The sequence below is a fragment of the Pelophylax lessonae genome (genome assembly GCF_965119305.1).
Source record: "Pelophylax lessonae genome assembly, chromosome: 1".
NCBI classification, from domain to species: Eukaryota; Metazoa; Chordata; class Amphibia; order Anura; family Ranidae; genus Pelophylax; species Pelophylax lessonae.
Window position 1 is genome coordinate 274,520,688 of NC_138768.1, and position 27,860 is coordinate 274,548,547.

The following is a 27,860-nucleotide window of genomic DNA, read 5'->3' on the forward strand; positions in this document are numbered from 1 at the left end:
TCGCGGCTTCGGCCACTCACAGCGCCGGAGCCGCCGAACCCGGAAGAGACGCCAAGGGAACATGTCAGCTGCCACAGCAGGGTCCGGGTGACTGTTTCGGGGCTTCATTCTAAGGTAAGTATTTAATAATGCGCTAGTATGTGATGCATACTAGCTCATTATGCCTTTGTCCTGCGGGTTTTTTTTTTTTTTTTTTTTTTGAGGATACAACCGCTTTAATTACCAATACCAGGATTTGGACTGTTTACTTTGGCTGAAGTAAGCTGTCTTTTGTTTAGCTGTGATTAAAATAAATGATCTGTTTTGCTTTCACCAAACTGAGTGGCGGTCATTCCAGAGCCACACCAGGTTACAATATATATGTGCGTAGCGGGTGCCTTGCATTTCCCACGGCCATGCCAAGCTGACCGATGCTCTCACTGAAAGGAGGGAATGCCTGTAAGCCCCTGCGAGGGATTTCACCCCCCTCCTTCTCCTCACTGACACTGACTCTGTTTGTTCTGGAAACATTATGCTTTGGGACTCTTTCTTTGCGAAAGGTACAAGCCGACTTTGCCGCATTGAGGGACTAATGGATGGAGCCATGTATTGTAAAATCTTGGATGAGAACCTTCTTCCCTCAGCCAGAACACTGAAGATGGGTCATGGATGGGTCTTCCAGTATGACAATGACCCAAAACATAGGAGTGGCTGAAGAAGAAGCACATTAAGATCATGGAGTGGCCTAACCAGTCTCAGAGTTCCAGTCCCCCAAATTTTTTTTCTTTTAAACACTCCTCCGTACTTGTTTAAACATATCCTAAATATATCTATCAACATTTAGAACATGTCCTATGTGTAGTCCCTGCAGTGTGTGTTAAAATATTTGAAGACACATCTCCCTGCTGCTGCAATTGATCCTTTGCACACAGCAGTGCCTGCGCTAACACCCACGCCCTGTGTGTCACCATCCAGCCCACACCACCATCTGGACACTTCATCTATGAGGATGACTTGCCTGCTACCATATCAATGTGTGCCTTTTGCCATGTAAGTGTGTGATTAATAAATGTGCTTTAAAAACTTTCTTCACTGACCTGGCTCCCTTTGTTTTCAATTGTATGTCAATCATGACATCCTGATCCTCCCGTTCACATAATTTCCGGTCTGGAAATAATGCGAGATTCTGTCACTAGGCGATTCGCATGGACTTCTGGGATACATGATGCTGCTATCCCAGGAGCCCTTGCAAATCGCCTAGTGACGTAATCGCCTAGGCAGCCGCAGCTGTAAGCGCTGCAGAAGAAAAGTTTAAAAAGGTATGTACAAATAAAAAAATAATTGTCATTTATTACAGCATTCGGGATGGGCATGAGAGTATTTGGACCTTCAAAAAACGTGTGGAACTCCGCTTTGATCCTATAGAAAATTAATAGAGGAGCTGAAACTTCCAGTTGCCAAGTGACAGCTAAGAAACCTTAAGGATTTAGAGAGGATCTGTAAAGAAGAATAGATCAAAATCCCTTCTGAGATGTGTGCAAACCTGGTAACCAACTACAAGAAACGTCTTACCTCTGTGCTTGCCAACAAGGGTTTTTCCACCAAGTAAGTCATGTTTTGCTTGGGGATCAATATCTATTTTACTCACCGCAATTTATAACATTTGTATCGTGTTTTTTTCAGGATTTTTGGTTGATTATCTGTCTCTATCTTTAAAATACACATATGATAGAAAATTATAGTCCCTTAATTTCTTTGTAGTAAGTGGGCAAACTTACAAAATCTGCAGGGGATCAAAAATATATTTTCCCTACTATATTAAAGTCGGTGCATTAGAGAACTATAGCTACCCATCCATAAATAAGTTTAAGGATAGCATGTGAAGAATAGAGCAGGGAATTGCAGCTCATCAGCATGAAATTATGTGAGCAGTTTTATTGCGTAACAGTGAGCTATAGTAGTACACTGGTAAAATGCAGTTATCAACCATCTTATCACTATTCCCCAGAAACTGGCTTAACACTGTTTTTGTACAACCAATGCATCAATGGGCACACCTCTCCTGTCATTGCACTGTATAAATAATAGGAAATATGCACAATATTTCCTGTCTGTTTACAACCTTAATGCAGTGTAGGAAGACTGGCACATAGGCCACTGAGGGGTTAATGCATATAGGATGGAGACTGACCACTGAGGGTTAAATGTACACATGGGGTTGAATGGCCACTAAGGGCTTAACGTACATAGGCTGGGGACTGGCCACTGAGCTCTTAATACATGTGTGTTAGGGACTGTTCACTGAGGGATTAAAGTTCATACACTGAACACAGGTCACTGAGACATAATTTTACAGACACTTGTGTGAAACTTATTCGGGATTTTGTATACTAGAGTAGCTGTCTCACTACTGGCATGAATACTGGGAGGTGACATGTAAGTGCTGGGAGCAAGATAAGGGAAATGGACCAGCATGGTCTGTTTAGTTAAATTCACAGCTAAAGGCAAAATTCCCAAGTTAGAAAGAATGTGACTTAGGCTTTCGTTATATATAGGATACAGTGTATGCAAATAGGATGTTCACTTTCCAAGGTAGTTGCACTTCGCAAGGGAATTTGCCCCAGAGCTAAGTGAATGTGGTGAAGTTTCACTTTGCAAAGAATACCTCATGTCATAATCATGTGTACAGAAAACATTACAAGAAAAAAAATGGATTTTTAATACATACTTTCCTGTACAATCAATTTCTTCAAGTACATCACGGGACACAGAGCCATAAATCATAACATATGGGTTATATAAGCACATACAGGTGAAGGACACTGGCAACCAATCAGAAAGTCTGTCCCCCTATATAACCCCTCCCACACAGAAAGTACCTCAGTTTTGTAGCAAGCAATAAAGGCCCCATAAAACAGGTGAGGGACCTCTGTGTCCGGTGATGTACTTCAAGAAAAGGATTTTACAGGTAAGTATGTATTAAAAATCCATTTTTCTTTTCGTACATCACGGGACACAGAGCCAGAAATCATAACATATGGGATGTCCCAAAGCAATGCATCTGAGGGGAGGGGGGCACCAAAAATATCGCCATTAGACCACAAAAAAGGATTACACCGCTGCCTGCAGAATACTGCGGCCAAATGCAGATTCCTCCCAGGGCCCAACATTCACTTGATAGAATCGAGTGAATGTATGCACCGACGGCCAGGTCATGGCCTTGCAAATCTGAGCCATAAAGGCTTGATGGGGAAGTGCCCAAGAGGCACCTACCCCTCTGGTAGAATGTGCTTTTACAGGAAAAGGTGGAACCTTCCCTTCTAAATCATACACCTGGAAAATAACCTGGTGAATCCAATGAGAAATCGTAAACTTAGATGCTGCCAACCCCTTCCTGGACCCTTCTGGTAGCACAAACAAGAGATCATTCTTACGAATCTGAGCTGATCTCTCCAAGTAAATTTTAAGTGCACACGTTACATCAAGAGAATGCAATAACTTTTCCTTCTCTGAGTGAGGATCTGGAAAAAAGGAAGGTAGTATAATGTCCTGATTCAAATGAAAGGTGGGCACCACCTTGGGCAAAAAACCTGGGTGTGGACGTAGAATCACCCTATCTTGATGAAGAACCAAGAATACCACTTTACAAGAAAGATCTACTAGTTCCGATACCCTTCTAGCCGAAGTTATCACAATTAAAAAGACCAGTTTCCTGGTCAGAAGAACCAGGGGAACCTGCCCCAGGGTTCAAAAGGTTGTTTTTATAAAACTGCCAGCACCAAATTTAAATCCCAAGGACATAATGGTGGCTTCACAGGTGGAAGCAAACATAACATTCCCCAAACGAAGGTCTTAACCAACGAATGGGACGTGATCGGTTCCTGGAAGAAAACCAATAAGGCTGAAATTCGCCCCTAATAGTGCTCAAGGCTTATTTCATATCGACCCCTGCTTGAAGGAAAGCTAGAATTCTCCCGATGATATATTTGCAGGGATGCCATTTCCTGGCTTCACACCAGGCAATGTGGGATTTCCAGACTCTGATAAATGCTTCTAGAGACTGGTTTCCAAGCATTTACCAGGGTAGAAACTGCAGGACCAGATACACCCCGCTCATTCGAGATTCAAGCCATCAAATTTAGAGACTGTAAAGTAGAGTGGAATATCAGACCTTGAGAGAGTAGGTCCGGACAAAGTGGAAGAGCCCAAGGCCTTGTCACTGCCAACCTTCAGATTTGTGCATACCAAACCCTCCTTGGCCATGCCGGAGCTACCAGGATTACTGGTTTCCTTTCTAGCTGGATCCTGCATAACAGACGCGGTATCAGCTGCACCGGAGCAAAGGCATAAATCAGGGAATACTCCTCCCAAGGAGTCACCAAAGCATCCACTCTGACTGCGAGTGGATCCCTGGCCCTGGACACAAATTTGTTGTTGAACCTAGATGCCAAAAGATTTACAATAGGTAAAATTGCTGCACTAATATTAATAAAATCAGTATGATAAAAACATAAATGAAAAGCAGCTGACACAAAAAGATATGAATCGCGCTAATCCCAAGTAGATAATCTAATAAATGTGAGAGTCCACGTGAGGGATGATGTCCACACCAGCCAAACAGAAGTGCAGGGAGAGAAAAAGGATCCGCCACCAAGTAGAGTCACTAAATACTCTTACCATCAACTTAGACCCAAAAGGGTCATGCAGCGCCAGAAATACAGGTATATGGAATGCAGGTGAAATCCACTCCTCCCCTCTCAACTTCCTGGTATGGTGGTGTAGGTTAAACCTTGGTAGCCTCGCCACTCACAAGAAAAACAGAAATGCCCCTCATAGTGTAGAAGGTCTTAAGTAGCCAAGTTTCAGCATTCTGCGATATCAGATTCACAAGTTCACGGACAATCGTTGGTTTCCCCACCAACAAGATGGCCGCCGCGTCCCTCGTCTGCGCATGCGTCAGCCGTCAGCCAATCCCGACGTGTTTCGTCATACAATGACATTGTCAGGGGTGTGGCTAGACGGAAAAGCAGCACAAATATATATCCGAGGGAGGCGGAGCGATCTAACAATACCCGGAAGCGGATGCTTACCACAAGCGTTCCAGCCGCCGGAAACTACCTTAATGTATACAAAGGGTAGCTACTACAAAGCGGGCCTTCAAACTAGAGCATATATTTAAATATGTGAGCGAAAATGTATAATGGACCCCATAAAATACTCATTTGATAATAAATGTCAATTTACTATAGCATAACCCATCACAGACCGGGAAGCGGCTCCATCTAGTGGTGGCAAACCAGTAAGACACATAAAACTATCCTTAGAACAGCTGAAAATGAATATATAAATATATATAAAACAGAACTAAGAAATAATAAAAAGCTGGATGCATCATAAAATCACCAAATTAATTATTAATTGATCCAAGAAATGGGTCCAAAAAATGGAGGTAGTAATTATACCACTCCATTTGATTAACTCATATAAAAACTCCTATATTGCAGCTGGATATCAAGAAAAAGTTCTACCTCTGGTACCAAAAGTAATCGCAAGCTGGAAGGGAACATGGCATTTAAGAGTTGCTAAATAAAGGCATTATGTCCCATTCGATGTTGAGTCCAAACGGGGCATAAGATTTTATTTTATATATCCAGGTTGTCTCCAATCTGGACACACCTCTAGTCATGTTACTTCCTCTCCAGCTGCCCGTAAACCGATCGATCCCAAGGAACAACGTGCCACTAGGATCCCTATTGTGACATAAATCATGCTTCGGAAATCCTTTAATTATATTGGCCACGTGTTCCTTCAATCGAATATGAAGCATCCGAATAGTGCGGCCAAAATATTTCAGGCCGCATGGACACCTAATCATATATACAACATGTTTGGTGCAGCAGGTAATAAATGGTCGAATACTATGGGTTTCATGAGTTGATTCCGATTGGAATGAGTCTATTCTCCTGTTGCCTGCGGTGATCAGTTTGCATATGACACATCTCCTACATTAATAAAAGCCACCCCTCTCCTGAAAAAAGGAAACCCTCTTAGGTGGATTAAAGATGTTAGGAGCCATCTGCAACCGCAAAGGAGGTACCCCCCCTAAACACCACAGGAGGTGTATCCGGTAGGAGAGGGCCAAGCACACTGTCATTTCGCAGCACCTGCCAGTGCTTGCGTAAAATTTTCTTAACTGAATAATGCTGCACCGAATATGAAGAAAAGAAAGCATGCTGGAAAGAATCATTCCTCTCTCTTACCCTCGGCTGCAGCAATTCAGTTCTCTCTTGTTCGTCTGCCCTTGTAAAGGCAATATCCAACTCGGTTTCTTTATAGCCCTGCTCCAAAAACTTTTCCCGAAGCAAAGAGGCCTCCCTTAAAAAATCACCCCTATTAGAACAATTTTGCTTGAGTCTTAGGAATTGACTGACAGGAACGGATTTCAGCCATGCCGTATGATGGCAACTGGTGGTTTCTATAAATCCGTTCCTGTCAGTCTCCTTAAAAAAGGTAGAGGTTACAATATGGCCGTCAACCACCCTGATGTTTAGATCTAAAAAGTGTATCTCAGTTCTACTACACTCATACTGCAGATATATGCCCTTATCATTGACATTCAGGGTTGCCATAAATTGACTCAAGGATTCAAAATTGCCATCCCATAGGAGGAGGATGTCATCAATGTACCTACGCCAGAGCACAAGCTCAGGCCTAGGTACATTTCCGACGACACCTTCCTTCCACCTGGCCATAAATAAATTGGCCATGCTCAGCGCAAATTTCACGCCCATAGTTATCCCACGATTTTGCCGGTAAAAAGTGTCATTGAACCAAAAGTAGTTGTGTCGCTTTTTGCAAAGTCTAGCAGAGACAACAGGAACTCTCTTTGAAAGCTCAAGAGTGTATCCTGCTCCAAATAGTGTGCAACCGCTTCCCTACCATGTTGGTGGGAAATTATGGTGTATAGTGACGAAACGTCAGCGGTTGCCAGGATATAACTATCCTTCCAAGTTACATTTGCGAGTTCATTAATGACCTGCGTGGAGTCTCTTAAAAATGAGGACGTTTTAAACACCAAAGGCTGCAAAAAACTATCAATGTACTTACCCACCCGGGAAGTGACAGAATCTATGCCATTTATAATCGGACCCCCCAGCGTAGGCAGATTGATTGAAAAATCTCGGGATGTAAGGACCGTTCCCCTCGGAAACATCTGTTGACGGCTCAAAAAATCTGCCTGCCAGTTTTCTATTCCTGGAATAAAAACTGCAGAAGGGCATGGCACACACTTCTCTGCCCATGACAGGATGATATCCATCTCTTTCTGGGCTGACTTACTCTTTGTGCCTCCTTGATAGTTGATATAAGCCACAGCTGTGGCGTTGTCAGATTGCACCATGACAGGGTGACCCCGAAGTCTGGGCGTCCAGTATTTTAAAGCCCATCTGACTGCTCAGATTTCCAGAATGATCCCTACCCAAGACCATTTCTCCAGGACAGTGACTTCCCCCACAACCACTCCCCAGCCAGAGAGACTGGCATCTGTAGTCACCAGCCTCCAGCTCACTGGAAGAAAGGATTTCCCATTCTCCAGATTTCTGGTCACCAACCACCAATTCAGACTCTGACATACTCTTGGTAGCAGAGACATGGACCAGTCCAGAGACTGAACCATGTAGACAGAATGTTGTTCTATATGGATCTGGCATGGGATTGCTCCGAATGTGAACACCATCTTCCCTAATAGCTTCATGCAAAGACGTACTGAAGGATACTTTTGCCTTCTTATGGATCGAACCAGATCCTTCAGGTCTGAGACCTTTCTTGATGGCAAGAATACCTTTGCCTGTATTGGGTTCACAAGTAAACCTAGATATTCCAGACGCTAGACCAGCTGTAATGCTAAGTTTGCCAAGTTTAGAATCTAACTCAGACATTCTATGAATTGTACTGTTTTGAAAACATTTTGGCTTAGAGCCAAAGCCGATCCATCTATTAGTAATAGATCGCCTCAGAGGCGTAACTAGAACCTTCAGGGCCCCGATGCAAGAAACCATGAAGGGCCCCCCAGACCCCTGGCCGGGGCCCTTCCCTTCAAGCCCGGGGCTCTTCCCACTAATCCTGGGGCTCTTTAAACTCATTGCATGGCCTTTTATTATGGTCCCGCATCAGGATCCTTTCACAAGTTCTGCAGTGGGCCCCCTTCCTGCAATCTTGGGGCCTCCCCACAGTGGTGAAATGCCAGGGCCCGGTCGCAAGTGTGACCTTTGAGATCCTAGAAGTTCACCCACTGGTTTGCTACCGGGCCCCCTGGAGCATGGGGCCCGGTAGCGATTGCAACCCCTGCAACCCCTGTAGTTACGCCCCTGGATCGCCTAGATATTCTATCACTGATATCCCTTGAGACCTTAGAGCAGCCAATACTGGAGCTAGGATCTTTGCAAACACTCTTGGAGCTGTGGGTAACACAAAGGGCAGGGCCACAAACTGAAAATGACGGTTTTCTAATGCAAAGCGTAAAAACCTTTGATGGGCATGAATATAGGCACATGAAGATATGCATCCTGGATGTCCATGGAATGCTAGAAATTCCTCTCCCTGTAAGGAGGCCATAACTGAACGAATTGACTCCATACGGAAAGTTCAGAAATTGGTTTAGAGCTTTGAGATCCAGAATAGGTCTCACATCCCCGTTTGGTTTGGGGATTATGAAAGAGTAAAAACCCCTGAATCTTTCATTCTCTAGAACCTCCGTTATCACTCTTTGGGCCCTCAGCTGGTCCAACGCCAGAAAGATAGATCTTTTTAGGGGATCTGTCGGTATACTTGACTTTACAAACCGAGGATGCCGGAACACTCGCAATTCCAGTTTGTACCCCTGCAAGAGGGTGGAGTAAACCCAGTTGTCTTGGATCGATTCCACCCAAACCTTCGAGAACCAAAGCCCCCTTCCCCCCACCCAAGTGAATGGGGGCGCCCTTTCACAAGGTAGGCTTAGAGGAAGACTTGGCTGATCTCTGGGCCCAGGGCTTTTTCTGTCATTGCCCTGAAGGTTTGGTTACTGGACCCAGATGGCTGAGGCCATCGCCACCATCTGAAATTTGAAGCACTGGTAGTATGAGTGATAGGGATCTTTAAAGGGGTACGCTTGCTCTTCCTTTTTACAGGTAGCAACATAGTCCCCCCCCCCCCCCCGAGAACTTTTGGATATACGTATCCAGTTCGTCACCAAAAAGGCATTCTCCCTGAAAAGGAAAGCCAGCCAGCCACTTTTTACATAGTAATTCCGCAGACCATAAAGTCCCATATATTGTGCTATCTTTCTTTAAAATAGATCACTCAAAGAAACACCCGTGACTTGTGAAAAAGTCCACTCCTCCACTGGCATCCGCATGCACAGTCCACTCACCAGATATAAATGACTCCCACTAGAGGTAGTCAACACCAGCTTTAGGCCAATAATCAGAGCCGTCAAATGATGTGTATATTCAGGTATGTATGTCCCAAATACATAGATAGTCAATAACAGCTTTGGAGACCACAATTCAGAGACATCAGATGTAGTATGTAGTTGTCAGATGAGGATGTATGCAAAAGATAAGAGCCTCTCATAGTGCAGTAATCGGAAACATATTTATTAAACATAAAAGATCACTTACAATAAAACATTTTAGAAGCTTGTTGCGAGCAGGGGACGCCATTCCACGTTTCACCTGCAGTCCACACAGCGGAAGTGACTTTTTGCGTGTCAATGTCCCGACGCATTTGGTCAGCAAATGTCTGATGTCATTAGGAGTCATGTGACCGCACACATCACTTCCCTCAAGATATACACAACCGTCTCACAATGAGGGATTCTAGTTGAATCCTCTCATCGGAACTAAGCAAATATCCAAAAGCACCCTCCAATAGACAAAGGGGACAATTAATTATAGGTCCAGCACCAAATTGATAGGTGTAATTAATTTATTAATAAATCACCACCACAACCTCTAGTGGTGGAATATGTAAACATCCGACCCAATGAAAATTATAGTGCCATGTAGTGGTGTAATGACAAATTACCACACGGGTGAACTGAATTGGATCAATGACAATAAAAAATATAAAAAAATATATAAAAATATATATTAAAAAATGACATAATAGAAAACATTGAATGCAGTTTTCAATAATTAGAAATGAAACAATTTAAATCTATATCAATAATCATACCCATAGGGTGCATAGTATTCATTTTAAAAATCCATTCTGTTTCATTCATTGAAACCTTCTGGGTCATATTGTGTGTTGAGATCTAAACTTAAGACACTTAAAAAAGCACATGAGGAAGGAATCCTATCTAAGAAGGAGACTCGGTATCTTGCAACTGACGCCCCGAGACTGCCAGTTATCTACCAATTGCCCAAAATGTATAAAAGTAAGATTAATCCCCTGGGAAGGCCAATAATCAGTGGAATAGATTCCATCTTCTCCCAGATAGGGGAATATGTAGACTGTTTTCTACAGCCATTAGTATCACATTATCTCTTGTTTCTTCAAGATAGTAAACACCTCATCCACATATTGGAAAACATCCCTGTATGTGATGATACCCTGTTGGTCACTATAGATGTTGAATCATTGTACACGAGTTTAAGGCAGCAGGATGTACTAAATACTACCACCCTAGCTCTAGATACCAAATCAGAACTCAGGGTCAAACAGAAGAAGTTTGTGATCAGTTATTTGGACCTGGACATGAGTAACAATTATTTTTGGTACAATGGGTCTTGTTACAAACAAATTAAGGGTGTGGCCATGGGTGCAAAATATGCCCCCAGTGTGGCCAATATATTGTTAGGCCAATGGGAGGAACAGGAAATTTTTTCAAGGCCCCAACCATCTTTGGCCTTATATAAAAGATTTATTGATGATCTATTGATCTTATGGAACGGGTCAGAGGAGAGTCTGATCCAGTACATTAAGAAGATTAATGGTAATAACTTTGGCCTTAGGTTAACGGCTAATTGGGCCAAAAAGCTGCCTGAAGAGTGCTGCACCAGATAAATACTTGAATCAATATAATAAATGTAGTGCTTTCAGGTGATTATAATAGTAAAAATAAATGGTGTAAAATATTCCGTGAGATAAGTCCATAAGTGTCCAGTAATCTAGTGAAAAAGGAACTCCAACAAAATGGTGAGAAAATCCCACAAGAAATTCCACAACACCGCTGTGCATATATCCCACCACCGGATAGATTGGTCTCTCACCTCAGCCACAGACCCATAAAGGGTCAATGATCGCATGAATCAGCTGTATCAACCAGGAGACCCCCCTTCCTTACTCTCTCGGTCAGCCCTGCAATACAAGCATGCACCACGAGTGCCGCTGAATGTGAGTACCATTCATATACTTCAATAAACTATTGTTATCAGACGGAGAGCACTATATTTGTCCTTTATATTTATACATGCACCTATTCCGAGTTTGATTGAAGTTCCTCTACCCCCACCTTGATCGATCTATGTTGGGCTGACCGAGAGAGTAAGTTTTATTGTAAGTGACCTTTTATTCTTAATAAATATGTTTCCGATTACTGCATTATGAGAGGCTCTTATCTTTTGCATACATCCTCATCCTGACAACTACATACTACATCTGATGGCTCCGAATTGTGGTCCCCAAAGCTGTTGTTGACTATCTATGTATGGGGGACATACATACGTGAATATACACAACATTTGACGGCTCCGATTATTGGCCTAAAGCTGGTGTTGACTACCTGTAGTGGGGGGTCATTTATATCTGGTGAGTGGACTGTGCATGTGGATGCCGGTGGAGGAGTGGACTTTTTCACAAGTCACGGGTGTTTCTTAGTGTGATCTATTTTAAAGGAAGATAGCACAAAATATGGGACTTCATGAGCTTCAAACAAAAAATGCTGCGCAAATAAATAGTGAACCGAGTATGTGGTCCCAAAACAATTCATAAATCAATAGATAACAAATGTATACATTTATAAATCCATAAATAAATAATTAAAAAAAAATATATTAAACATAAACAATTAAGTCTGTTAAAAGTCTGTTAAAAATAAAACACAAAAAATGAATTGTGTTAAAGAGGTTTAACGATGTGAATAGATAATTCCGTTTAAAAATGAAAATATAGTGCCAAATGTGAAACTAAATAAATCAAAATTATAACATAAGTGAGAAATATCCAATAGTGCAAAATCTGACCAAACTAGAGCAGGTATAATAGTAACCTCTTTGAAGGTGCCAATAGTTCTATATATATAAATAAATAATCATTAAATAATAAACATGTGCAAGGTTCATATTGTGCAAAAATGTTCTTGTTGAACAGGAATAAATGTAGCTTTTTCCAAAAAGTGTCAGTAGTGCAGGAATAAATATAACTTCTTCCAAAAAGTGCCAGTAGTGCTGAGTAGTGTGGACAATAGAGTCACATAAAGTGACAAGTGCTTCCAAGGTGACACGGTGATAGAGTATCACAGCAATCTGTGCACCCCCTTGTGAGTGGGTACTCACCTTATGACATGTGACTAAGCGATTAAAGCTGTAGTATCCTGCTTTTTTATACTTTTACCTACAGGTAAGCCTATAATAAGGCTTACCTGTAGGTACAATTAATATCTCCTAAACCGGCACGCATGCGCTCTGAAGGTCTGGGGGGACCTTCAGTTTTGCTTGCCGGGAGCTTGCCGGAAAATCACGCATGTGCGCGGGAGTGACGTCATCGCGGCTCCGGCCAATCACAGCGCCGGAGCCGCCGAACCCGGAAGAGACGCCGAGGGATCATGGCAGCGCCAGCAGCGATGTCCGGGGGTCCGTGTCGGGGCTTCGTTCTAAGGTAAGTAATACATAATGACCTAGTATGCAATGCATACTAGCTCATTATGCCTTTGTCTTGCAGGTTTTTTTTTTTTTTTTGCGTTTTTGGGTTTACAACCGCTTTAAGCTATAGTCAAACAGCGCTTAGTGGGATCTGTTTTAGTCCTCCCGGGTAGGGATCTTTCACATAAAGCAGCTCCTTCCACAAGCCATCAGATGTATATCATATGAAAAGCAAAAAACTCAAATGGTGCTGACATCCTTTTTAAATAAAATTTATTGAGGAAATAAAAGTAAAGCACTCTAAGCGCTGTTTGACTATAGCTTAATCGCTTAGTCGCATGCCATGTATCATGTAAATTCAGTGATCTTTGATCGGGATATATAGCATAATCCTCTTTCTTCTTCTTTGAAGAATATGTGGAGAGACTCTCCACCGTGACCATCACCTTTAGAAACTGGCGAAAAAACTGGGGTACTTCTTGTGTGGGAGGGGTTAAATAGGGGAATATCCTTTCTGATTGATTGCCAGTGCATTTCACCTGTAGGTGGCTATATAACCCATATGGCTCTGTTTTCCGTGATGTACAAAAAGAAAAGCATTTTTCTGATGATAGTCAAACAAGTCAACAAGTCAACAGAGCTTCACTAAGCTCTGAGGCAAATTGCCTTGCATAGTGAACAGCCTTTTAGCCTTTAGAAAATGAACCACTTAGATTACACTGCTGTCAGATGTGAGGCACTAGAACATGTTGGATGGACAATTCTTTCCATGGATGTTTAGCTTTATTCAATTTTAGTGCCTTGTATTACCAGTGGTTCCTCTAACTGAAGCAATTAGGTCCTGTAAGTACTGCCCCAGCATTAGGTGGATGTTGACATATATGGGTAATTTCTAAACATTGTAAGAGGCAATAGCTAATCTATTCATATCACTATATAATAATGTATTTTACACATTTTCACATTTTTCATCAGTAAGCTAGAAAAAAAACATACAAAAATATTTAAAACAGTTTAAAGCCGAACTCCAGAAACTAAAAAGTTCTCACTTGCAGTGAAGCTGAAATTGAACTGCAGGGGTTAACTGCTCGATAAGTCTAGTCTAGGGGCATTTTTACTTACCTGATGCTCTGCCCCCACAAATGGCACTTCCCTCTGCTCTGCCTGTACCTTGGCATCCTCATACACAAATGCAAGGCTATTTGCCCTGCATTGGTCTTGGTGATGTCAGAGGACCCTAGACTGCCGGAGAATAGGGGAGAAGTGACTGCAGGGCCCAGCCTAACAGTGCCAAAGCGCCTATAGGTGCGGGAAAAGTAAACTGGTTTTCACAGGCATAAACAAGCATTTAAAAGGGAGAACCTTTTACTTTTCCGGAGTTCAAAGCCCAACTCAAAGCAAATCTTTTTCTTTAGTTTTGGATAGAGCAGAGAAGTATTAGAATTTATTGATGACTCTATGTGCCCTTGCTGGGGAAACTTCTGCCCACTTTATGACTATTTGTTGGCTGGTAGTAAGAGCACATTGCGCCCCAATAGAGGCACCAACAAAATTAAAACAGAAAAAGATTTAAAGTTATTAAAATTATCCTTGGTAAGGATATTATTACTAGGATAGATCAGAAAAAGAAAAAAACAGAAACGTCTTTTATGTTGACCTATATAGCCTTCAAAATCTAGCCGGAAAATCTCAATGGAAACCTACACATTTATTAGAGAAGTTCTTTTCCTGCCCTATCTAAAACTAGAGTTGGGCTTTAGGCATAAAATACTATTATTTTTCAGATATTGTTTCTCATTCATAGACTCACCTTAGAGCACCCATGTTGCCATAATAACGCTCGTCGTGATTGGCTGCACACCTCCCATTGACTCTGCCACCCTCCTCCCAGCCAACACAGACCTTACAGAGGCCACCATCTGCTCCGGGCATGCACCCCTTCCAGAAATATTTCTCATAAGCTGAAGGAGGACAGCAAAGCCAAAGGGACAGCTAAATAAGTTACCTAGCAAGATCATTTACCTATCATACATACAATCCTAAAAGGCATAAAATTAATATCTACTCCCCTGCACAAAGGTAAGCCTTGCTTACACTGGTAGAATTTTGTTTGATAATTTTTGATGGAAGCCAAATCAATGTTTTTGACAGCTGTGACAAGAAAATTTTAAGGAGCAGAATGGAATTTTTTTTCTCGAACAAACAAATACCTAACAGTGAGTGGGATTTTCATTCAGAAAAGACCACTCACTCCAGAATTTAATGTTAAAAATATTTTTTTTAAAAAAACTTTTCAAACCACTTTTGTCAAGTCAGTAACTGATAAGAATTTTTTTCATTCAAAAATCTACTAGTGTATGGTTAGCTTAAACTAGAACTATAGGAAAAACTTTTTTTTTCAGTTTGAATAGAGTAAGGTAGTGTTAGAACCCCTGTATGGTTTATTTTTGTCATCTTTGTCCCATTGGGGAGATTTCCCTTAACCTCCTGTCCCATAGCCAAACAGGAAGTGAGCGGAAATCCCTGCAAATTAACCACTTTACCACTAGAGCATTTTGCTGTCTTACGTCTGGGCCACTTTTTGCGATTTGGCGCTGTGCGACTTTAACTGACAATTGCGCGGTCGTGCGACGCCGTACCCAAACGAAATTTACGTCCTTTTTTTCCCACAAACAGAGCTTTCTTTTGGTGGTATTTGATCACCTGTGCGATTTTTACTTTTTGCGCTATAAACAAAAAAAGAGCGTTTATTTTGAGAAAATAACAATATTTTTCACATTTTTTTATATGAAATTCCCCCAAAAAAAGATGTAAAAACCAATTTTTTTTTAAATTTTTGGCCAATTTGTTTTCTGCTACCTATGTTTGGTAAAAAAAAATCGCAATAAGCGTATTTTGATTGGTTTGCGCAAAAGTTATTGCGTTTACTAACTAAGGGAAAGATTTTTGTCATTTTTGGTGTTTTTTTTTTTAACGCGTAATGGCGGCGATCTGCGAATTTTTTTGCGGGACTGCGACATTGCGGCAGACAGATCGGACCCTTGACTGACATTTTTGACACTTTTGGGGGTACCAATGACATTACTGCAGTAATCAGTGCTATACATATGCACTGTTACTGTAAAAATGACACTGGCAGGGAAGGGGTTAACTTTATTGGAGAGGGAGGGGTTAATGTATGCCTGGTGCTTACTGACGTGTGGGGGGGGGAGGTGACTGTGTGAGACAGGGACAGATCGGATGTCCATCTATGCTGAACAGTCCGATCTGTCACTCCCTGTCACTGAGGAGATCCGCCCGCTTGTGTTTACACAGGCGGGCGGATCTCCACACTAGATCCCTGACGATCGGGGCAGAGCAGCGGCGATCGCCGCTGCTCCTCCCCTGGCCCGACTCCCGCTGTGAATGAAAACAGCGGGAGCGCGCCTCCGGTGGCGCGCGAGCGCCGCCTACAGGGGAGGAGTCTGACGACGTAGGTCTACGTCGTCAGACGGGAACGAGCCACTTTGCCGCAGTACTATTACAGTACTTAGCGGTAAAGTGGTTAAGCTAATTCCTTTTGGACCCCCAGGTCACCAGAACTAGTGTCCCCATTGGAAGATTTCCCCTCTATTACTTTTCTGGGGACAACCCAAAATTTGGGATTTTCTTTTACTTTCACTTTCAATGATAATGGTAGACAGGACAAATAGAGAAGGTAAATCTCCCTAATAGGGGCACAGACAGCAATAAAAACTGACAGATTTTCTAATCCATATCCCTCTATCCAAATTTTAAAAAAAAGTTTTGCCTTTAGTTATACCTTAATTCTGCTTTCTGGGATATCATTCAACATGCAGTGGGTATTATAAATCAGAAGAAGAAATCAAATGCTGTAGTATGCTACCAGCATTAGACATTATATGGATTTCTTAAGATATTAAAAGAGTACCATCTAAACCAAAAAAGAAATTATAAGTAACTGCTGATATATTTATTTCATTTATTATTCATGAGTTAAATTTTGTTTAATGTTTGGTGTTTACTTCTATTCCCTTACCTAAGTTGATGTCACAGTCCCAAGTTTCATTTCCTGGTGCCCGGACTGTGTATTTGGAGAGCAGGAGCCATCCTGCAGGGCTATACATGCTACCATGGCAGGAGCGTCGCCCAGTCAGGTCAATCAGAGTCACTGCTTTCATACTCTTTTTGGTGACAGCCAGTGCATAGAGAGAAGGAAACCCTGAAAAGATACCAATATGATATACTGATGCAAAAAATTAGGCAATATTGGGAAATATTACAAATCTAACTATACTTTAATATTATTAGTTAAAGTGGTTCTAAAGCCTTAAGGTTTTTCACCTTAATGCATATTATGCATCAAGGTGAAAAACCTTCTCTGCTGCAGCTGCCCCCCAGAACGCCCCCCCATTTTCCTTACCTGAGCTCAATCCAATCCAGCTCGTGCCACTGTCTCTCTCTACTTATTGGACAGATTGATAGCAGCGTAAGCAATTGGCTCACTTTGCTGTCAATCAAATCCGGTGACACAGGAGCGGGGGCGGGGCCAAGTCCCGCTGTCTGTGTCAATGGATGTAGCAGCGGGATTCGGGAGCAAGCACGCACAGGTGCCCCCCGGGAAAGTGCCACCTGATGAAGAGGAGGGGTCTGGAGCACCGGCGGGAACAACAGAAGAAGAGGATCGGGGCTGCTCTGTGCAAAACCATTGCACAGAACAGGTAAGTATAGGCATGTTTGTTATTTTTATAAAAAAAAACAAAAAAAAAACTAAGCTTTACAACCACTTTAAAGCAATTTTAGTTAGACATGCACCTCAGGAAAACACAATAGCAATTTGCAAACCATGGACATTTTACTAGAATGCATACAGTATTTTGTTTACTTTTTTGAATAACAAGGTACAAAGTCCAATGGTATAATAGTTTAAAGCAACCAGTCTGAAATCAGTTGGGTAATTAATTTTTATTAGAGCAGACGGAACAGAACCCATGTCAAATTTGTTTTGCTCACTTTATCCCCACTGAGAGGATTTAAAGCGTTTGTTACCCTAAAAAAAACAAAAATGGATCCTGCTGCTTTAACCACTTAAGCCCCGGAAGATTTTACCCCCTTCCTGACCAGGGGGTTTTTTGCGATTTTTTACTGCGTGATTTTAACGGACAATTGCGCGGTCGTGTGACGCTGTACCTAAACGAATTTCACGTCCTTTTTTCCCCACAAACAGAGCTTTCTTTTGGTGGTATTTGATCACCTGTGCGATTTTTTGATCATGCGCTATAAACAAAAAAAGAGCGTAATTTTTGCAAAAATAACAATATTTTTCACTTTTTTTTATATGAAATTCCCCCCCAAAAAAATGTAAAAATCAAAATTTTTTAACATTTTCGGCCAAATTGTTTTATGCTACATATGTTTGGTAAAAAAAATCGCAAAAAGCCTATTTTGATTGGTTTGCGCAAAAGTTATCACGTTTACTAACAAAGGGAAAGATTTTTGTCATTTTTGGTGTTTTTTTATTTAACGAGTAATGGCGGCGATCTGCGATTTTTTTTTTTCCGGTACTGCGACATTGCGGCGGACAGATCGGACCCTTGACTGACATTTTTGACACTTTTGGGGGTACCAGTGACATTACTGCAGTAATCAGTGCTATATATATGCACTGTTACTGCAAAAATGACACTGGCAGGGAAGGGGTTAACTGTATTGGACAGGGAGGGGTTAAGTGTGTCCTAGGGGCGTGATTCTAACTGTAGTGGGACAATGCTATTGGTGTAAAAACAAAGATCAACGGTTCTACATAGTAGAACTGTCTGATCTTCATTTTTACACAGGGGAGAATGACAGGCGGCTTGTTTACATAAGCCGCTCTGCCTTTCTCCCGCTGTACCAACGATCGGCGAGTGACCGGCGGACATCGGGTCCGCCGGTCACACGCCCGCACTCCTCCCTGAACGAGCCGAGGCGGGCGCGCGCCACAGCGGGCGCGCGCTCGGCCGTTATTGGCTCTAATAGCAGTGACAGGCGAGTGACGTAGATCTACGTCACTCTGCCTGGCCGGGCCTGACTGCCGCAGTAAACATACTGTGTGCAGTCGGCAACCGGTTAAAGCATGTTATATAGCACAGTGCTTGTGCTGTGTAATTTGGCCACCTGTATCCCCTGAAATACTTGGCTGATCCTGCCTGGTTCTGCCCTCCCCCTGTAAACTGACCATGGTTTATCATAGCTGCTGAGCCCTGACACCGTGGTCAGTTTATGTGCCTCTGTCATCCGCAGCTCTCCTGTCCTCCTTTCCCCCTCCCTCCCTGCCTATCAGCTTGTGACAGTCCCCTCCCCTTTTCCTCCTGCTGCTGAAATTACTTTTAATGTTTCATGTACTCCTGTGTTTTTCGTTATGCTATGTGCCCAAGTCTGTAATTTTATAAAAAAAAAATGCCATTCTATACCTGATTTCAGAGCCCCCCTTGACGCTCACGTGACCGGCCGCCTCTCTTCTCCTTTCCTCCTCACTTCCTGACTGACGTCAGTGGGGGATTCTTGGCCCCTCCCAGTCTAGCTGTCAGATCAGAAGAGGCGGCCAGTCACGTGAGCGCAGAGAGGCGCTTTGAAATCGGTTATAGGATGGGATTTATTTTTTTTATAATACACAGAGACTGGGGCACATAGCATACCGAAACACACAGGATTATAAGAAAACATCACAGTGGCTTAACAACCACTTTAACCTTTCTGTTTGTTCTAGTGAGCACTGTCACTCAACATAAAATGAAAGAGTTGTCAACAAAACAAAAGGTGGGGCTAATCCTTCAACACCTGTTCTAGTGACAACTGTCCGAAAGGGGAATTCCCTAAATCTATAAAGCTGCTTTCATTTGACTTCCTATGTTGTCGTTGAAACAGGAAATTAATGGTAAATCTCCCTAGTGGGACACAGAAAGGGGGTTCAACCATTCCTTACTCTAAAAACCTTACATAAAGGTTACATTTGTAAACCTAATTCTAAATACTTTGCTGCCTTGTCATAATATTAATAAATGAGTTAAAATTTTAAAGTTATTCTGACCAAATTTCTATATCGGGCATATTATATGCCCCGTCTCCTCTTTCGCTTGAATAGACTATCCTCTGCTGTTTTCTCTAGATGCTGCTCTTTAGATAGCATGTTTATCATATGGTTTGGGAATGTCCACCTATTGTAACGCTCCTGCGTTTTCTGAAACAAGATGGATTTGCAGCTGCAGAAAAACTCCACTCAGTAGTCATGTAGAGATACGTTGAAATACCAATTCCAACTCCCAAGACTCATCACTGTGGTCTGTCTGATTCAGCATACAAATATACACACTCAATAAGATGTTCCTGGAGTGATAGATGTATATAGCAGTATAGTGGTGATGAGTTGAAGAGACAGGTATGAACAGTGACAAATAGGTGAACAGCACTTGACAGAAATGTTCATGAGAGTATAGATGGTAACAGGTAGGATGCAGATAGGTTAGCAATCATGTATGGTAGTAGGTGGTAGGACAGCAGAGGACATACAGGAGAGACTAACCCAGTGCAAGGATAGATGTTAGTAGGCTCAAGAGCTAGCAATCTAAAACAACAGTGCAGATTATAGTTACAGTCCTTAATGCAGAGCTAGATAGTGTAAGCTTAGTAGGAAGGTTATGGAGGATTCCCCTGCGGGGTACTTATCACTAATAGCAAGCAGTAGTAGAGAGGTTCGGTATGAGCGAGTGATCCGGTAGCGGGATACAGGGATCAGCAGCGAGGTTCCGACAGTGAGGTACGCTTGTAAGCATATGAGCTTCAAGGCAGGTTGAACGAACATGTGAGTGAGAACGCCGGTGGTTGAAATAGCCGCTCTGCGGCGCTCAGTAATGACAGCATCGGTCTTAAAGGTGTATGCGCACCTACCAGAAGAGAATGGTGGGACGCATACACGGAATTGGAAAGTGGAATAAGGGTACCAGAGGTACCAGAACATTACAGTACCCCCCCCTTAAGGCGGGCTCCGGAAGGCCTCTAGAACTGGTTTTTCCGGGTATTTCGCGTGAAAATTGCGAATCAGCCTAGGGGCATGTGTATCAGAGGTATCCAGCCAGGTGTCGTCTTGGGGCCCATAGTTCTTCCATCGTACTAGATATTGGAGTCTTCTTCTGTGGATACGAGAATCCAGAATCTCCTTTATCTCATATTCTTCTCCGCCTTCAACTTGTACAGGAGGTGGAGGTGGGATGGTAGGCCTTATTCCTTGGTCAGGAACATGGGGCTTCAGTAGCGACACATGGAAGATGGGATGTATCTTGAGGTCTGTTGGTAATGTGAGCTGTACTGCAGCTTTTCCAATAAGTTTCCTGATTGGGAAGGGTCCCAAGAATAGAGGCCCAAGCTTTTTGCTAGGGATCTTTAATCTTAAGTTTTTTGTTGATAGCCAAACGAGGTCCCCAATAGCATACTGAGGAGAAGGTCTTCTACGAAGGTCATAGTACTTTTTTTGTTGACTATGAGCGTGTGAGATGGTAGTATTAAGTAAACCCAGAGAGTCTTTTATTTGGGTAAGATAGTCTGAGGCTACTGGGTTACTTGATGGAAGGATGCGTGGTGGAAGAATAGTGGGATGAAACCCATAGTTCAAGTAGAACGGACTCTGTTTGGTCGTACTGTGGGTTGCGTTGTTGTAGGCAAATTCTGCCAGAGGGAGGAGATCTACCCAATCATCCTGTAGGTATGATGTATAGCAACGTAAATATTGCTCGATGCACTGGTTGACTCTTTCAGTCTGTCCGTTGGTCTGAGGATGGTAGGTAGAAGTGAGCTTTCGCTCAATTCGTAGTATGTGGCATAGTTCTTGCCAAAACTTGGAGATGAATTGTGATCCACGGTCAGACAAAAGAGTTTTTGGAATACCATGTAACTTAAAGACATGTTTCATCAGTAGTTCCGCTGTTTGTTTGGACAAAGGTAGTCTGCGAATAGCAACGAAATGTGCCATCTTTGTCAGATGGTCCACTGACACTAAAATGGTATTAAATCCTTTGGAAGGTGGTAGTGCCACTATAAAGTCCAAGGACACAACTTCCCATGGAGTCTGGGGTATTGGTAGACTGCATAGTAGACCGGATGGTTTTGTAGTGTCAATTTTGGACCTGGCACAGACGTTGCATGAAGAGACAAATTTTTGTATAGATGTCTTCATATCAGGCCACCAAAACTGCCTGGTAAGCAAATTAAGGGTCTTTGTCATACCCATATGTCCTGCCATAGGCACATCATGTGACAATTCCAAGATCTTGGTGCGCATAGTAGGGGGTATGTAGAGTTTGTCGTTGTAGTAGAGGAAGCCTTCTGCATCAGCAGTTAGTTGTGGTGGAGGTGAATCCAAACCTATACTGTGCAGAATCTCTTCCTTCAAGGAACGGACAACCCCAATAATACACTTGTAGGGTATTATAGGAACGGAAGGGATTTCGGAGCAATTATCTTCAGTTAATCGTGATAGCGCATCCGCTTTTTTATTCTTGTCTGCAGGTGTGTAGGTCACTAGGAAGTTAAATCTTAGGAAGCATAGTGACCATCGTACCTGCCGGTGGGAGAGGGTTTTGTTAGTCTGAAGATATTGAAGATTTTTATGATCTGTATATATGAGTATTGGTAATCGGGTGCCTTCAAGTAGATGTCGCCAATTCTCCAGAGCCAGTTTTATAGCAAGCAGTTCCTTTTCACCCACTGGGTAATTCACCTCTGGACTGCTTAGAGATTTAGAGAAGAAGGCGACTGGATGGAGTGGTGAAGTATTCGTTGGTCGTTGGGAGAGTACTGCTCCTACTGCCATATTTGACGCATCTACTTCCAGAATGTATTGGAGGGATGGGTCTGGATGGCGTAGTATAGGAGCAGAGGTAAAGCTTGTTTTTAACAAGCGAAAAGCTTCATTTGCTTCATCTGACCATTTAAATGGTTTCTTAATACTTGTGAGTTGTGTGAGAGGTCTCACAATGGCAGAGAAGTTCTTGATGAACTTCCTATAGAAGTTTGAAAATCCAAGGAATCGCTGTAGTGCTTTGCGGGTGGTTGGTATAGGCCAATCCTGAATACAGGATATCTTACTCATATCCATCTTGATTCCTGTTTTGGATATGATGTATCCTAGGAATAATACTTCTTCTTTATGAAATAAGCATTTTTTTAGTTTCACGTATAGATTGTGTGTGAGTAATCTAGATAACACAAGTCTTCCATGTTTTATATGTTCAGACAAGGATCGTGAATAAATAAGTATATCGTCCAGATATACCACAACACAGACATCAAGTAAGTCTCTAAGGATATCGTTTATGAATCGTTGGAAGGCTGCGGGAGCGTTACATAGCCCAAATGGCATTACAAGATATTCGAACAATCCGTATCTGGTTCTGAATGCTGTCTTCCACTCATCTCCATCACGGATTCGGATTAGATTGTATGCCCCTTTCAGGTCCAATTTTGAAAAGTGGGTAGCTCCACGCACTTGTTCAATGAGTTCAGGGATAAGCGGCAAAGGATAACGATCTTTTACTGTAATGGCGTTCAATTGCCTATAGTCGATAATAGGCCTGAGACTTGAGTCTTTATTGCGGACGAAAAAAAGTCCTGCAGCTGTGGAAGAAGTGGAAGGTCTAATAAAACCTTTTGTCAAATTCTCATCCAAGTATTCCTTGAGATGGGAAAGTTCATCCTGCGAAAGAGGATAAACATGACCAAAAGGCAATTTAGAATTAGGGAGTAGATCAATAGTGCAATCATAATCCCTATGGGGAGGCAGTATTTGAGCATTTTTCTCAAGAAAAACTTCGGACAGATCCTGATAGAATAGTGGTGCAATCTCATCTGACACCACAGACAGGATCTTTCCATAAGACGGGAGGTTACACGTACTCTCGCAATAGTAAGAGAGGAAGGTTAGGGTCCGTTTCTTCCAATCTATGGTTGGTTGATGTGTGTGTAACCAGGGAAGTCCCAAAACAATGGGAAAGTGGGGCGAAGACAATAGGTCGAAGGTAGTGGTCTCCGTATGAGACTCGTTAGTGGTGACTAGGAGTGCTTGTGTCTGATTAGTGATTGGGCCAGAAGATAACGGAATACCGTTAATAAGACTCACAGAGACAGGCTTAGGTTTTGAAATAATAGGTACTTTATTTAAAGTAGCAAAACGTATATCGATATAATTTCCGCAAGATCCTGTGTCGATCATGGCCTTAGTGGTAATCCTAGTCTGGTCCCACTTCAATGTCAAACGAACAAAAAGATAAGGGTTAGTAAATGAAGTTGTCAATCCCCCTAGGAGGACATGTGAACACTCACCCTCTTTTTTGCAGACAAGGGGACAGACGCTTATCATGTGATCCGGGGATGCGCAGTACAAGCAAAGATTACTGGATCGTCTCCTGGCTCTTTCAGCAGTTGATAAAGGTGGGCGTATGGTTCCTACCTCCATAGGAGTAGGGTCAACGGCCGAAATCCGAGAAGGACTGGACAATGGCATTCCCATTTTTTCAGCCTTTCTTTCTCGCAGCCTCCTGTCTATGTTGATACTGAGTTGTATCAAAGCATCCAGGGTGTCCGGTAAATCCGCTCGGGCGAGCTCGTCTTTAACAGCTTCTGATAGGCCGAGTCTAAATTGAGTTCTCAGAGATGTATCATTCCACCCTGAATCAAGGGTCCATCTTTTTTTTTTTTTAAATTCTTTATTAGAAAGAAAACATACAGGCATACCACTTATCAACAACAGGTACAATCAACTTCCAAGTACAGCGAGCAAATAATAAATTATGGACAATACAGACAGCACTTCAAAATGTACCAACATAGCATTAATACTTCAATAGAGCACAGCAGAAACAAAATGTACACCCTCCGCGAAGCCCACGGCCTAAGCTAGTTAGAGCTGGATAGTGAACATATAAATTCGCAGGACACCCTCAGGCAGCCCCCCCTGCCCCACCGGCATCCATCTCATGGCCGGCCACCGGGGAAGGGAGGCCCCCCTCAGGTGCCCCAGAATGCCGCGGCAGACACCAGAGGGCCCACTGGCGGTACTTCCCCCAAAGGGGTGTCGTACCGCACCACTCCAGGAAACTGACTGATCCACTGTATAGGGATCCAATAATACAATAGCCAATACCCTGAAGCGGCAAAGAGGATATAAAAAAAAAAACACCTATAGACGGTATGCCTAAAGCCAGGAAAGAGAAGAAAAAGCCATGGAGAGTAAACAAAGAGAAAAGAGAAGGGGGAAGGGGACCAGGGCGAGAAAGGAAGGGGTCAAGAAAGAGCCAAAGAGGGGGGTGAGGGAAGGCCGGCCGACCCCCGCCCAGCGACCATTAGCGGGCAATCAACTCCGTGTATTCCGAAGTATACTTAAATTCGTGCCAGTAGAACCAGCGTTTCAGGAACTTTTCTCGTGTACCGTGCTCAGTGGCTACTAGATCTTCCATATCGTTGAGACAAGAAACCTTGCGGAGCCACATAGCTACCGTAGGAGGCTGCGTCTGCTTCCAGAGCGGGGGGATGCAGCTTTTAGCTGCCGTGAACAGAAGTGGCAGAATTGACTTCCGATAGGACACCCTCGGATATTCATGATGATGAAGGAGGAAAAGGGCCGGGTCCAGGGGGAGGGAATGGTCCGTAAATTTCTGGGCAATGCGTAGGACCTCCTTCCAGAAGGATTGTAAACTCGGACACGACCAGAAAACGTGTAGGTAGGTGCCAACCTCCTCCCCACATCTCCAACAAACATCCGGGCAGGACGGAAACATGCGATGAAGCCTAGCTGGGGTATAGTGCCAGCGGGTTAAACACTTATAGCCTACCTCCTGGTACCTCGAGCAGCGGGAGGTTTTGTACGTGAAAAATAATATCCTCTCAACCTGATGGTCCGTGAAAGATACATTCAGGTCCCTTTCCCATTTGGCAATAAATGGGGGACGGAAAGATTCGTCCGGCGAGGCTAGCGCCCGGTAGACCAGGGAGACCGTGTAACGAAGGGGGGATGTGTCAGAACACAAATCTTCAAAGTACGTGAGCCGTCTAGAAAACAAAGACGCCGAAGGAAGAGCTTGTAAAAAATGAGCCAGCTGGACTCGTTGCCAAAAAGACAGGGAGGTAAAGGGCGCTGTGGAGTTCATGGAAGACCGCGAAACCCAAGCCCCAGCCCTCACAAAGTGCCGAGCCTGATGAACCCCGGCGTTCTTCAAAGTCCTAAATCCGGGCTGATCCACCCCGGGCCTGAAGTCCGGGCTATCAATCACCGGGAGGAGAGGCGAGGGAAATGACGCCAACCGACCATTGTGGCACAGACGCCTTCCCACCGCCAGCGTGGAACCCACGGTCGGATGGTCATCCAATTCCCTGGGCACCGGGTCAGGGCTCCAAAGGGCGGATTCCAGGGGAGTCCCGACGGACAAACGTTCAAGGCGGACCCATTGCTTCACGAGACCATGGCGGTACCAGTCGACAATGCGAGAAAGATGACACGCCTCATAATAGAGGACTGCGTCTGGCATCGCCATTCCCCCACTCAATTTAGGCATCCGGAGCACCCGCAGCGCCAAGCGGGGGGAACCCCTACGCCACAGGAACTCCCGAAACACCCTATTCACCCTCCTGAGGAAGGAGGACGGGACCTTAATGGGCAGTTCCTGAAGCACATACAAGAGGCGGGGCATGATGTTCATCTTTATAATATTGCAGCGCCCAAACCAGGAAAAAGTCCCTTGGCTCCACCCCTCCAGATCCTGCTTGATACGAGTCAAAAGAGGCGGGAAATTACAGTCGAAGACTTTCTCCGGGCAACTCGGGAGAGATATCCCCAGGTACTTGATGTGAGACAGGCCCCATTTAAAAGGGAAGTCAGCTCTAAGGAGAGTCGACAACGAAGCCGGCAGACCCACCGCTAGAGCCTCAGACTTAGAGTAATTGATTTTATAAAACGACAATGACTCATAGACCCGAAATTCCCGCAGGAGGTTCGGAAGGGAAGTGAGAGGACGTGTCAGGAAGAAAAGTAGATCGTCTGCGTATGCCGCCACTTTAGGCGACTCACTGGCACTCACCGACAGTCCGGCCACATCCGCATTCGCCCTCACCGTCCTCAAAAAAGGCTCTAGAGCGAGAACAAAAATCAACGGGGAGAGTGGACACCCCTGTCGAGTGCCATTTGCAATGTCGAGGGAATTCGAAAGGGATCGTTGACCTTCACCCTAGCCGAAGGCCTGGAGTAGATGGCCCTGATCCAGGACAATTGGCGCGCTCCCAGGCCCACATGTTCCATGGTAGCCAGAAGAAAATCCCAATTCACCCGATCGAATGCCTTTTCGGCGTCCGTCGACAGGACCAGCATTGGGATTCGACGGCTATTAGCATAATGGATGAGGTCAATCGCCTTGGCGGTATTGTCCCGAGCTTCTCGGGCAGTAACAAAACCCACTTGATCATCGTGGATCAAACTTGGTAGCAGGGGAGCCAGTCTAGAAGCTAGGATTTTGGTGAAGAGTTTCAGGTCGATATTTAGAAGAGAAATCGGCCTGTAGCTTGCACACAGCAGTGGGTCCTTACCCTCCTTGGCTAGGACAGTTATATGAGCACGCAAGGAGTCGACCGGCAGGGCAGTCGACTCACCTGCCGCATTGTATGCGGATAAGAAGTGAGGCGAAAGGACCTCTTCAAAGCACTTGTAGTACGCAAGGGTGTATCCATCCGGGCCGGGTGCCTTCCCGGGTTGCATGCCCCCCAAGGCTGCAGTGAGTTCACCAGGGCGCAGAGGTGCGTCCAACTCTTCCACATCTTCCGGAGAAAGGGTGGGGAGGCCGGAAGCCGAGAGATACGATCTGATCTCCTGGATCCTGGCAGCACGTGATGACGGCGAGGGGTCAGAGGGCAGATTGTACAGGGAGGAATAGTACAGGCGAAAAGCCTCAGCTATGTCCGCCGTCGAATGAACCCTACGGCCCGATGAGGTGGAGATCTCCGGGATAAATGCCCTAGATC

At 43.8% G+C, this 27,860-nt stretch overlaps 1 protein-coding gene across 1 annotated transcript in view; it reads right to left on the reverse strand.

The window, feature by feature from the left end:
- The window catches only part of LOC309566107 (serotransferrin-1-like), a 104,294-nt gene that overhangs the window by 25,280 nt on the left and 51,154 nt on the right, over positions 1-27,860 (reverse strand). Inside the window, exons 12-13 of the mRNA XM_082271159.1 lie at positions 16,864-17,046; positions 14,635-14,785 (exon numbers count right to left, since the gene is read on the reverse strand). Of these exons, the coding sequence (XP_082127285.1) occupies positions 14,635-14,785; positions 16,864-17,046 (334 nt within the window). The remainder of the gene's footprint in view (positions 1-14,634; positions 14,786-16,863; positions 17,047-27,860) is intronic.